This window comes from Scylla paramamosain, chromosome 3, assembly GCF_035594125.1.
Source record: "Scylla paramamosain isolate STU-SP2022 chromosome 3, ASM3559412v1, whole genome shotgun sequence".
In the NCBI taxonomy this organism is placed as follows: domain Eukaryota; kingdom Metazoa; phylum Arthropoda; class Malacostraca; order Decapoda; family Portunidae; genus Scylla; species Scylla paramamosain.
The window spans coordinates 24396511-24407836 of NC_087153.1; the positions used below are offsets into that span (position 1 = coordinate 24396511).

The 11326-nt window shown below is 48.6% G+C and overlaps 1 protein-coding gene across 1 annotated transcript; it reads right to left on the bottom strand.

Annotated features, from left to right (window-relative positions):
- Positions 1 to 4212: 4212 nt before the first annotated feature.
- Positions 4213 to 6309, bottom strand: LOC135096542 (inverted formin-2-like). The gene is made up of 3 exons (XM_063998111.1): positions 6281 to 6309; positions 5874 to 6103; positions 4213 to 4526 (listed from the first exon to the last, which is right to left on the bottom strand). Exons 1-3 carry the CDS (start codon positions 6307 to 6309, stop codon positions 4213 to 4215), a joined length of 573 nt encoding a protein of 190 aa, XP_063854181.1.
- Positions 6310 to 11326: the final 5017 nt, after the last annotated feature.

Here is an 11326-nt window from a genome sequence, read left to right on the forward strand (position 1 = left end):
TACAGGGAAGCGAGCGCTGAACGGGCTTGTGCAACCCGTGCCGTGATGTGGGTGGTGTAGCCCGTGCTCGTGACCCTGAGGCCCAGGATGGAGCCCTGCCTCTTGAAGGCGACTGGCTTCCCCTGCACATGGAGGGGGACTGGCCGGTGTGCCGCCATGGGGATGACGGTGAACTTGGCAAGATTTGTCTTTATTTTCCACCGTTTCTCGAAGTCAATGACCCTGGTGATCTCCCTCTCGGTGCGAGCGTTGAGCATGGCTCCAGACCTGCCAGGATGAAACACGACCTGCGAGACATCATCTGCGTAGAGGATGTTGGTACCAGCTGCTGAGCCCGGATAGTCGCTGGTGTAGATGGTGTAGAGGGTGGGAGAGAGGACACTGCCCTGGGGCACGCCACTCTCTAGGCCGAACACTGGGCCGAGGTGGGAGCCGACTTTAATCCTCGCCGTCCTGTCCGCCAGGAAGTCGCAAAGCAGTCTGGTAACTGGGTCTTGGAGACCCAGCTGTAGCACCTTGTACTTGAGTCCAAGGTGCCACACTTTGTCAAACGCTTTGCTTACATCCCGGAGGACGAGGTGGCATCGGAAGCGGGAGGCCTGGTGTAGAGCCAGTGTCTCCGTGGCCACAGCTATGGCGTGGGTTGTCCCTCTCCCCCTCTGAAAGCCGAACTGCCCAGGGTGGTAGAGGCCGTGTCCATCCAGGTGGTCCCGAAGCCTGCTCGTGACAATTCTCTCGAACATTTTCCCTGGGACTTCCAGAAGGGAGATGGGCCTATAGCTGGCAGGACTGGTGGGAACCTTTCCAGGTTTCACCACCAGCCGCATCTCCGCTTCCTTCCAGCCGTCAGGGAAGTATCCAGCCGACAGGGAGGCGTTTAGAATCTCCCGCAGTCTGTCCAAGGCACTGACTGGGAGATGGGAGAGGATTGTCTTGTTGATCCCACTCTTGCCGGGGCAGGTGGCCTTGGTGGACCGGATGGCCCGGGTCAGCTCCAGAGACGAGATCCGGCAGTTAAGCGGGGAATCGCCTCGCAGTCTGGTGGGGTCAGCTGCTCTGTACGGGTGCGTGTCTTGGATGCGAGGTCTAAGGCGATCCAGCACGTCTTCTTCGTCGGAGTCTAGCTCGTCCTCCTCCTGGAATACCCTCTCCCAGGTGGAGGTGTGGAGACGAGCTTTGTCAGCGTCTGAGTAATGTCTATGTCCTTGGTCGTCAATTAAGTATGAGTCTGGTCCTACTGAGCGTCCTGAAAGCTGTTTAACTTTTTTCCAGAAGACCCTGGGGTTTTTGTGGCTTGCAGCTAAGCTGGCAAGCCTGCTTCCCCAGTGATCCTTGGATTCCTGTCGTCTTCTGTCTGTCAATGTGTGTCTCAACTGTATGTAGCGACGGTAATTGTCAATTGTCCATCCAGTCTGGGAAGCCTGTTCCCTTAGCGCGTCGAACTGAATTCTAGTTATTTGTGTCAGTCGGGAGGATCTGGGTTGCGGGTCTACTCTGTACGTGGTCTTAGGTATGTGTCTGTCAGCTGTCGTCTTAACAGTATAAGTCCAAGTCTGCAAAGCTCTGTCTATTTCCTCAAGGGAAGCTTGGGAAATGTCATGATAATTAGTCATCTGAAGTCCATTGTCATTAGTGAATTGTTCGCAGTCTGTCCTATGGTATGCGTAGGTCGGCAGTGTGGGAGTGAGTAAAGGAGAGGTAGAAATGTCAAGAATTAGAATTAGGAATATGGTCACTTGTGGTGAGAGGTCCTGGTGTAATGGTGTAGTGGAGAAAGTTAAGGCGGTTAGTAAGAACAATGTCAGGAGAAGAAGATGAGAGAGGTCCGTAATAGGTGGGGAAGTCAGGTCCAATGTGTTTTGCAGTTTGTCGTCTGAGATAGTCGATGAGGTCTCGTCCTACTTGGTTGGTTGTCGCTGTACCTAATGTCGGGTGTCGAGCGTTGAGATCCCCAGCTAAAAAAACAGGGGATTGTCTGCGTAATAATCTAAGAAAGTCAGGGTGGGGAATAAAAGGTCTTCGCGGAGGAAGGTATGATGTGGCTATTGTGAGGGGGCCGTCTGGAGACTCTATTACTACGGCAAGAGTCTCTGAGAGGAAGTCATCCTCAATCCTATGTCTAATTGTCTTCCTAATTGCAATAGCCACTCCGTCCATCTGTTCGTTGCTGAAATTTTGTTGGTAGGTCCTAAAGCCTGGGATTTTTAATCGTTTTTCGTCCTTTAGTCCATGACTGTTGATAAGAACAATGTCTGGGTCAAACTGTCTGTACGTATTAATCAAGTCAAACTTACGTGTGTCCCATGTCAAGACGTTGTGCTGGATCACCCTGAGACGACGCATCATTTTCGGTAGCTACGCGTCCTTCTTGGTGTGTGGGAGTTCCGAAGATGATCCGGGAGAGGGCCATTGGTGAGGGAGGCAAAGAGCCTGGGCTCCACCGACTTACAGAGCCGGTGAAAGGGGCCTTTGGTGTCCTTCAGCCACTGAAGGACATCCTCCGTGGCGTTATGTTCCCCATTGTGGCCGACTTTGAAGCGACCTTCCTGGATCCCCTTGTGGATCTTGGGTCCGGTGAGGGGGGAAGGCCAGGTGTCGTCGTTTGACTTTATAACAGTTACTGCGATACGGGGGGCGTCGTACGGTTGCTGGGACTGTTGGCCATGTTCTGTGTCCTCTTTCTCGGAGTCATCTTCCGCTTCGTCAGAAGACTGAGCACGCTCGTCCTCCGAGTCAGGCTTCTGCGTGATGGGAGGTGGATTGTGAGTAGCAGAGCTTGAGGAGTGAGGGGATGTCTCGTCACTTGTGAGACGTTTTATGATGGCGAGAGAGGGCACTGTCTGGGGCAGTTTGACGTCCGGCAGGCCGTTCATAGCAAGGCCTTCCGAGAGAGTCCTCTGGAAGGTCCCCGGAGTTGCAGCTTCTGCCATGTGTGCATGAAGCACACACAGTACACCCTTGAGACTGATCTTGCTCAAGTCACTAGCTGGTTGAGTGCCTGCAGAGGAAGCTGCTAGGGAGTAAGTGGCTGGCTTGGTTTTTTCACTTTTCAGTAGGTCTGTCTTCTCCCTCAAGGCTCTCTTTCTCACTGGACACCTCATAGCTCGGGCACTATGGTTTTGCCCACAGTGAAGACAACGTTTCTCAGCAGCCCTGCAGTCTCGGAAAGTGTGGTCTTCTTGGCCACACTCGGAGCACACTTGGTAGGAAGAGGGCTTGTGGCAAAATCTTGTTTCGTGTTCCTCTACTGCATAGCACTTGTTGCATGTCATCAAGGGGACGTAAACCTCTTCCTCTATTTGTGACGGGGCTACCGAGAGGCAGAACATGAGAAAGCCATGTTCCTTGGCCTTTCGTGCCATGTCACTGGTGGTGAAGGTGATTTTAATGGTCTTCGACCTCGGGAACTTGAAGATTTCCACCACCTTTGCCCATGATTGACGACTCTCAATATCTTCTTTGATATCCTCCGGGGAGTTGTCATAGACTAGCTCATCTAGCCTCAGGCACACAACTGTGCGCCTGGACTTGAGCTCTAGAGACATGATGGGCGTGAAATCACTGTCAGCAAGAGTTTGCAGCATGCTGGGACTGAAGATGTTGTCTGCATCCTTGTCAGTTGCAGTCAGCACAATGATTGCATCCCATGAGGAGATGAGTCTTGTGGGCTTTACCGCAGGGCTGAGCATACCAAGGAGCTGACGCTTGGAGGCCAACTCCTTGGCCTCCAAGTGTTTTATCTTCACCCGTCCCATCTTGTTACTGAAGCTGGGTGTCTGCCATATGGGGCAACAGAAGCCGACTCTGGGAGGACAGGATTGCCGAGGTGCACAGCAGTAAAAGTATCTGGGGTCTGGACACAACAGTACACCAGACTAAGTTGATAAAAACACGTCACAGCACAGGGACACGGAGGGAGGGGAGACGCACTGGGGAAGCAAATCACCCTCCGGGGGAAAGGGGAGACACTCTGGGGGAGGGGACACACTGGGGGAATTATCCTGGGCACTGGGGAGAGGGGGAGCCACTAAGGGAAGGAAGCACTTCAGAGTATATCCGTGGAATGAGGTGTTAATCCTGGGCACAGTGGTGGGGAGGGGGAAAACATCCTGGGCACAGGGAAGCATTCGAGGGGGGCGGGGATAATCCTGGGCACTGGGGAAGGGAGGGGGAATACATCCTGGGCACTGGGGAACACTCGTGGGTAGCGGGTTAATCCTGGGCACTGGGGAATGGAGGGGGAGTACTGGGGATAATCCTGGGCACGGGGGGATGGGGAAGCACTGGGCGAATCCTAGGCACAGGGGGGGGGAACACTGGTGGCTGGGGAAGCACTGGGGCGAATCCTGGGCACTGGGGAAGGGGGAAGCACTGGGGAGGGGGAGGGGGAAGCACTGGGGAGGTGGCGCAGAGGGAGGGGAGGAAAGCACTGGGAAGGGGAAGTAAATCCTGGGCACTGGGGAAGGGGGAACACGTCCTGGTCACTTGTTCATTGCTGTGATGAGTTGTTGTGGAAGCCTGGAGGTCTGGAATGTGTAGAGTGTGGCACTGGCACTGTGATAGAGTCTTGTGGCACTGGGGAGGCAAGGGTTTAATCCCTTGCACGGTGTGGCTGCAGGGGAGGGAAGAGTGGACCACTGGAGTGCATCGTCAGCTCAGGGGAGAGAGTGGCGGCTGCTGGATGCGTTGCAGGGAACGTGCGGTCCTTATCAAGGCCGAGAATCCTGTGAGGACAACAAAAACCCTCTTCCAAGCGGTGTCTCCTGTGCCAGGTAAGTATACTCTATCTCTGGCGGCTGGGTGGAGCGCGGCCGGGACTGCTCGGTGTCTCCTGTGCCAGGTAAGTATACTCTCTCTGGCGGCTGGGTGGAGCGCCACGAGTTGGGGGAGATAGAGGTCTTCACTCCACGAGGTCTGGCTGCCTAGTCATGAGGTTGTCTGCTGTTCTGTTCTGTTCTGGAAGATTCGCCACTCAGGGAGTGGCGCGGGCCTTGATGCCTAAGAGCGGCCCACAGGTGATGAGGTTGTCTGCTCTCTGCGTGCGTTATATGCAGCCCGCACGGGATCAGAACGAGCTACGCACTATGGGCGGAGCCGCTGATTGGCTGCTTTGTCGCGTGGCTCCGTGAGGTTGCCGCTTCGTTTTTCTTTCTTGATTTCTTCATGCTTGGTAGGGCTTGAAGGTCTTCTGACTGAGTGTTTGATTTCGGATTATTTTCTTTTATGTGGAAGGTTTCTAAGATGCTTAGGCGTCGTCTATCGCTGCATCCATCGATTATTTCTGTGCTTTCTTCTAGGGTTTTTCTTGTAATAGCGATGATGATGTAATGGAAGAACATGGCATCGCTATTACAAGAAAAACCCTAGAAGAAAGCACAGAAATAATCGATGGATGTAACGATGGACGACGCCTAAGCATCTTAGAAGCCCTCCACATAATAGAAAATAATCCGAAGTTAAACAGTCAGTCAGAAGACCTTCAAGCCCTCCCAAGCATGAAGAAATCAAGAAAGAAAAACGGAGCGGCAACTCACCGAGCCACGCGACAAAGCAGTCAATCAGCGGCTCCGCCCATAGTGCGTAGCTCGTTCTGATCCCGTGCGGGCTGCAAATAAAGCGCGCAGAGAGAGAGCAGAAAACCTCTCACGGGGAGTGCCACCAGCTGGACTCTGTCTCCAGTGCTTTCTGAACTTAGTCTCCACAGTGCTTTCTGGACTTAGTCTCCAGATGCTCTTGTGGACTTAGTTTCTGCACACGTTGCTGAACTTAGTCTCCAGCTCCTTCTGACTCTGCCACACACCGGAGAGGGACTTAGCCTCCTGTGGCCTTGCTGCTAATATAGACTACTGCTGCTTGAGAGTGTATTGCCTTACCTGGTCTCCCCACGGCTCGTGTTTGAGCTGCTGAAGGTTTTGTAGGGTGATACACTCCTGGGCATTTGCAGGCTTTCTCTCCTACTAAATTTTTCAACTTTTCCTGCCGCAGCACCGCCCTGAGCTTTGTAGGGAAGCCGAACCCCAACGGCAGTGCCTTGAGGGGGTCCCTTAGAGGGACGGTGTACCGAACACGAGGGACAGAGGCATCCACATTAACACTACTCTCACTACAATAAAATTAAAACACTGAACAAAAGGCAACAAAATCCTCTCTCGAATGCATGCTGGAAACAGCAACTTATAGGAGAAGAAAGTCTCTTTTTTGAGGCAATCACTCTCGCCACTACGACTTCCGTTGGGAGGGTGGCTTGTTGAGAGGGTGATTGTAGGTCAATTCGCGTCACAATCGACTACTGTCTCCATCACCTCGCATCCTGACCGCAGCACCTATGAAGAAAGAAGACCAAGATGCCGCGAGTGAAGATTAAGACAAGAGACTCTAAAGACGCCAGGAAACAATCAACACTTCTAGGACTACTCTCCAACAACGATGTCTTCATCGCAAAACTAATCCCAGTCACGGATGGATATGTAGTGCTCACGTCTACTGACGAAGACCTGGACAAGATATTTTTAGAACAGACTGCCCTGGACCTTTCAAACCATGACTTTCACCCGCAACTGCCACCGGAACTAAGAGCTAAGAGGTCAGTCATCATCTTCAATGTTGACCTACATATCTACAACAACGACACTGAAGAAATTGAAGAAGAATTGCTACAACACAACCAATGGATGAGCGGGAAAATCACAGTTTTCAAATTCCCTAACTCCAAGACACTAAAGATCACATTCGGAGATGCTGCAACTGCTCAAAAAACCACTGTACAAGGCATCCGACTGTCCCAAATGAGCATTCCCAAACACCAAATACAATAAGAACAATTCTACCACATTCAGACCTGTTTCATATGCTACGCCATAGAAGATCATAACACCAACTCATGCCCCACAAGAGAGAAATAAAAGTCTGCTCAGAGTGCGCAGGAACTGACCACACCTGGAGAGAATGCAACAGCAACATAAAGAAGTGCATAAATTGTGATGGGGACCATAGAACCCTATCAATGAAATGCCCTAAACGGAAGGAAGCCATAAAACTAAAAAGAGAGCAAGCGAAAGGAACTGGAACATATGCTAATGCGGCAAAAAGTACAACGGCTCCCCTGTTCCACACAACCCAGACACCAACACCAATAGACAAGGAAACACATGTCAAAATATACACATGCATGCTCTACGCACATTTTGAGAACATTAACGAACCAGGCTCCTACGGAGATGCATTAAATGAAATCCTACAAGCTAACAATCTCCCTTGCATCAAAATCCCAAAGACACCAAACTCCGCTAAGCTGATGAACTTGATGAATGTAGCAAGGACACAGCAGGAAGAAAGGAATAAAACAGAGGAAGCAAGACATCCAAACAAACAAAAAGCTCACAGTAGCAACATGGACACCACAAACACGGAAATTGATAAAAACTCAACACCAAAAGCATATGAAAATACAACATTAGACAACAAAGATATAAACCGAGAGAAGAGATATAAACCGAGTAGGAGGAGGCAGTAGACACCTGCCGAAACGATAATTACTCCCAGTAAGCTCTAAAGCACTGTTCAGGGGGTGCTGTGAACTTATCATTAAACCCAGCTGTGACCTCACGTTTCCCTTTGTGTCTCACAACACAAGGAGGCAGTCACAGCCTGCCCTCTAAAGACAATTCTCTTCCTCCACACAAAACTACAAGCACCTAATAACACACACACCCTTCACTCAAAAATTTTAAAATCATCATGGCGACTCCTACACCAGCCTCGGAGTCCCCATCTGGGGAGGGGACCATAAATGTCCCCAGGTCGGACTGCCTATCTGTCGACGAACCTAAGTGTCTTGACACCCCCCTCAACTTTTTCTTCATTAATTTCTGCAACATTCGCGGTCTAAGATCTAATTTTCAACACCACCTCTCCTCTTCTAAACCTCATCTTCTTTTCCTCACTGAAACTCAGCTGTCTGAGGCAACTAACAGTAGCCCCTTTTCTGTTCCCTCCTACTTTCTCTATCCTCATTTTCGTTCCAAAGCTGGATGCTGCGTTTATGTGCGCAATGACTTAACCTGCTCACGTGCCCACGCTCTTGAATCTTATGAGTTTTCCACCATCTGGCTACAGATGGTGGATACTAAATTTATCTGTGCTGTATACCTCTCACCTAACTCCTCTGTCTATAAGAAATTCTTTGACTATTTAACTTCCAAAGTGGAGCACATTCTGACCCTCTTCCCTTTTGCAGAGATCTCCATTCTTGGAGACTTCAATGTTCACCACCAGCCTTGGCTTTCCTCTCCCTTCACTGACCATCCTGGTGAACTAGCCTACAACTTTGCTATCCTCCATGACCTAGAGCAATTGGTGCAACACCCTACTCGTATTCCTGACTGTCTTGGAGATACGCCCAACATTCTTGACCTTTTCCTGACCTCGAATCCTTCTGCTTATGCTGTCACCCTTTCTTCTCCGTTGGGCTCCTCCGATCACAATCTCATATCTATATCTTGTCCTATCGCTCCAATCCCTCCTCAGGATCCCCCTAAGCGAAGGTGCCTCTGGCGTTTTGCCTCTGCTAGTTGGGGGGACCTGAGGAAGTATTTTGCTGATTTTCCTTGGAATGACTACTGCTTCCGTGTCAGAGACCCGTCTTTGTGTGCTGAGTGCATAAGAGAGGTGATAGTGTCTGGCATGGAGGCGTACATTCCTCACTCTTTTTCTCGTCCTAAACCTTCTAAACCTTGGTTTAACACAGCTTGTTCTCCTGCTATACATGATAGAGAGGTGGCCCACAAAAGGTACTTAAGCCTTCCATCACCTGAATCTCATGCACTTTATATTTCTGCCTGGAACCATGCCAAGTCTGTTCTCCAACTAGCCAAAAACTCCTTCATTAAAAGAAAATGTCAAAACCTTTCAAGATTTAACTCCCTTCGTGATTTCTGGCATCTAGCCAAAAATATCTCCAATAACTTTGCTTATTCTTCTTTCCCTTCTTTATTTCAACCAGATGGCACCACTGCTATCACATCTATTTCTAAAGCTGAACTCTTCGCTCAAACCTTTGCTAAAAACTCTTCCTTGGACGATTCTGGGCTTGTTCCTCTCTCTCCTCCACCCTCTGACTACTTCATGCCACGTATTAAAATTCTTCGCAATGATGTTTTCCATGCCCTCGCTGGCCTAAACCCTCGGAAGGCTTATGGACCTGATGGGGTCCCTCCTATTGTTCTCCGAAACTGTGCCTCCGTGCTTGCACCTTGCCTAGTCAAACTCTTTCAGCTCTGTCTGTCAACATCTACCTTTCCTTCTTGCTGGAAGTTTGCCTACATTCAACTTGTTCCTAAAAAGGGTGACCGTTCTAATCCCTCAAACTACCGTCCTATTGCTTTAATTTCCTGCCTATCTAAAGTTTTTGAATCTATCCTCAACAGGAAGATTCTTAAACATCTATCACTTCACAACCTTCTATCTGATCGCCAGTATGGGTTCCGTCAAGGCCGCTCTACTGGTGATCTTCTGGCTTTCCTTACTGAGTCTTGGTCATCCTCTTTTAGAGATTTTGGTGAAACTTTTGCTGTTGCCTTGGACATATCAAAAGCTTTTGATAGAGTCTGGCACAAAGCTTTGATTTCCAAACTACCCTCCTACGGTTTCTATCCTTCTCTCTGTAACTTCATTTCAAGTTTCCTTTCTGACCGTTCTATTGCTGCTATGGTAGATGGTCACTGTTCTTCTCCTAAATCTATTAACAGTGGTGTTCCTCAGGGTTCTGTCCTGTCACCCACTCTCTTCTTATTATTCATTAATGATCTTCTAAACCAGACTTCTTGTCCTATCCACTCCTACGCTGATGAATACCACCCTGCACTTTTCCACGTCTTTTCATAGACGTCCAACCCTTCAGGAGGTAAACATATCACGCAGGGAAGCCACAGAACGCTTGACTTCTGATCTTTCTAAAATTTCAGATTGGGGCAGAGCAAACTTGGTATTGTTCAATGCCTCAAAAACTCAATTCCTGCATCTATCAACTCGACACAACTTTCCAGACAACTATCCCCTCTTCTTCAATGACACTCAACTGTCCCCCTCTTCTACACTGAACATCCTCGGTCTGTCCTTTACTTATAATCTGAACTGGAAACTTCACATCTCATCTCTAGCTAAAACAACTTCTATGAAGTTAGGTGTTCTGAGACGTCTCCGCCAGTTTTTCTCATCCCCCCAGCTGCTAACTCTGTACAAGGGCCTTATCCGTCCATGTATGGAGTATGCTTCACATGTCTGGGGGGGTTCCACTCATACTGCTCTTCTAGACAGGGTGGAATCAAAAGCTTTTCGTCTCATCAACTCCTCTCCTCTAACTGACTGTCTTCAGCCTCTCTCTCACTGCCGCAATGTTGCATATCTAGCTGTCTTTTACCGCTATTTTCATGCTAACTGCTCTTCTGATCTTGCTAACTGCATGCCTCCCCTCCTTCTGCGGCCTCGCTGCACAAGACTTTCTTCTTTCTTTCACCCCTATTCTGTCCACCTCTCTAACGCAAGAGTTAACCAGTATTCTCAATCATTCATCCCTTTCTCTGGTAAACTCTGGAACTCCCTGCCTACTTCTGTATTTCCACCTTCCTATGACTTGAATTCCTTCAAGAGGGAGGTTTCAAGACATTTATTCCTCAATTTTTGACCACTGCTTTGACCCTTTTATGGGACTGGCATTTCAGTGGGCATTTTTTTTTATTAGAGTTTTGTTGCCCTTAGACAGTGTCCTTTCTACATAAAAAAAAAAAAACTCCAAATTTATGGCTCAAAGAATTTAGGATGGCCAACACCATTTAACAATGAAACATTAGCAATTGGATTAAAAGAAGGAAAACTGAAATTTACTTGTAATGACATCACAATTGACGAAAATTAAATTGTTAACCTCATCAAACTACATGGGATCAGTATTGACAAATCTTGCCTCACTTTAGTAAAAGTAAAGTTAGAAAAAAAAAACTCTTCCACACACAATGGCAGCTCAAACAATAAAGATAATACAACATAACGTTCAACATTGGCACAGTAAAAGGATCACTCTCTTAAACATATATAGAACAATAGATGCAGATGTAATCTTAATAAACAGCCATTGCATTGCTGACAGTCACCACATGAAAATACCCTACTACAACATATTCAAAAAGAACAACCTAAACAACCCGGCAGATGGCACAGCTATTGCAATAAAAACAAACCTTAAATACAAAATTATAGATGATTTTATTTCTGACCTGTTAGCAGTTGAAATAGAAACAACCACAGGAAATATAATGCTAGCCACGCTTTA

Excerpts from the sequence above, each read along its gene's own strand:
- LOC135096542 (XM_063998111.1), bottom strand. The coding sequence starts at position 6,309 with ATGCGAGGTGATGGAGACAGTAGTCGATT. Across the intron at positions 6,104-6,280 it reads GATGGAGACAGTAGTCGATT|TGAGAGTAGTGTTAATGTGG; the intron begins GTGACGCGAATT and ends ATTTTATTGTAG. Across the intron at positions 4,527-5,873 it reads ACGAGCCGTGGGGAGACCAG|ACCTCCAGGCTTCCACAACA; the intron begins GTAAGGCAATAC and ends TACACATTCCAG.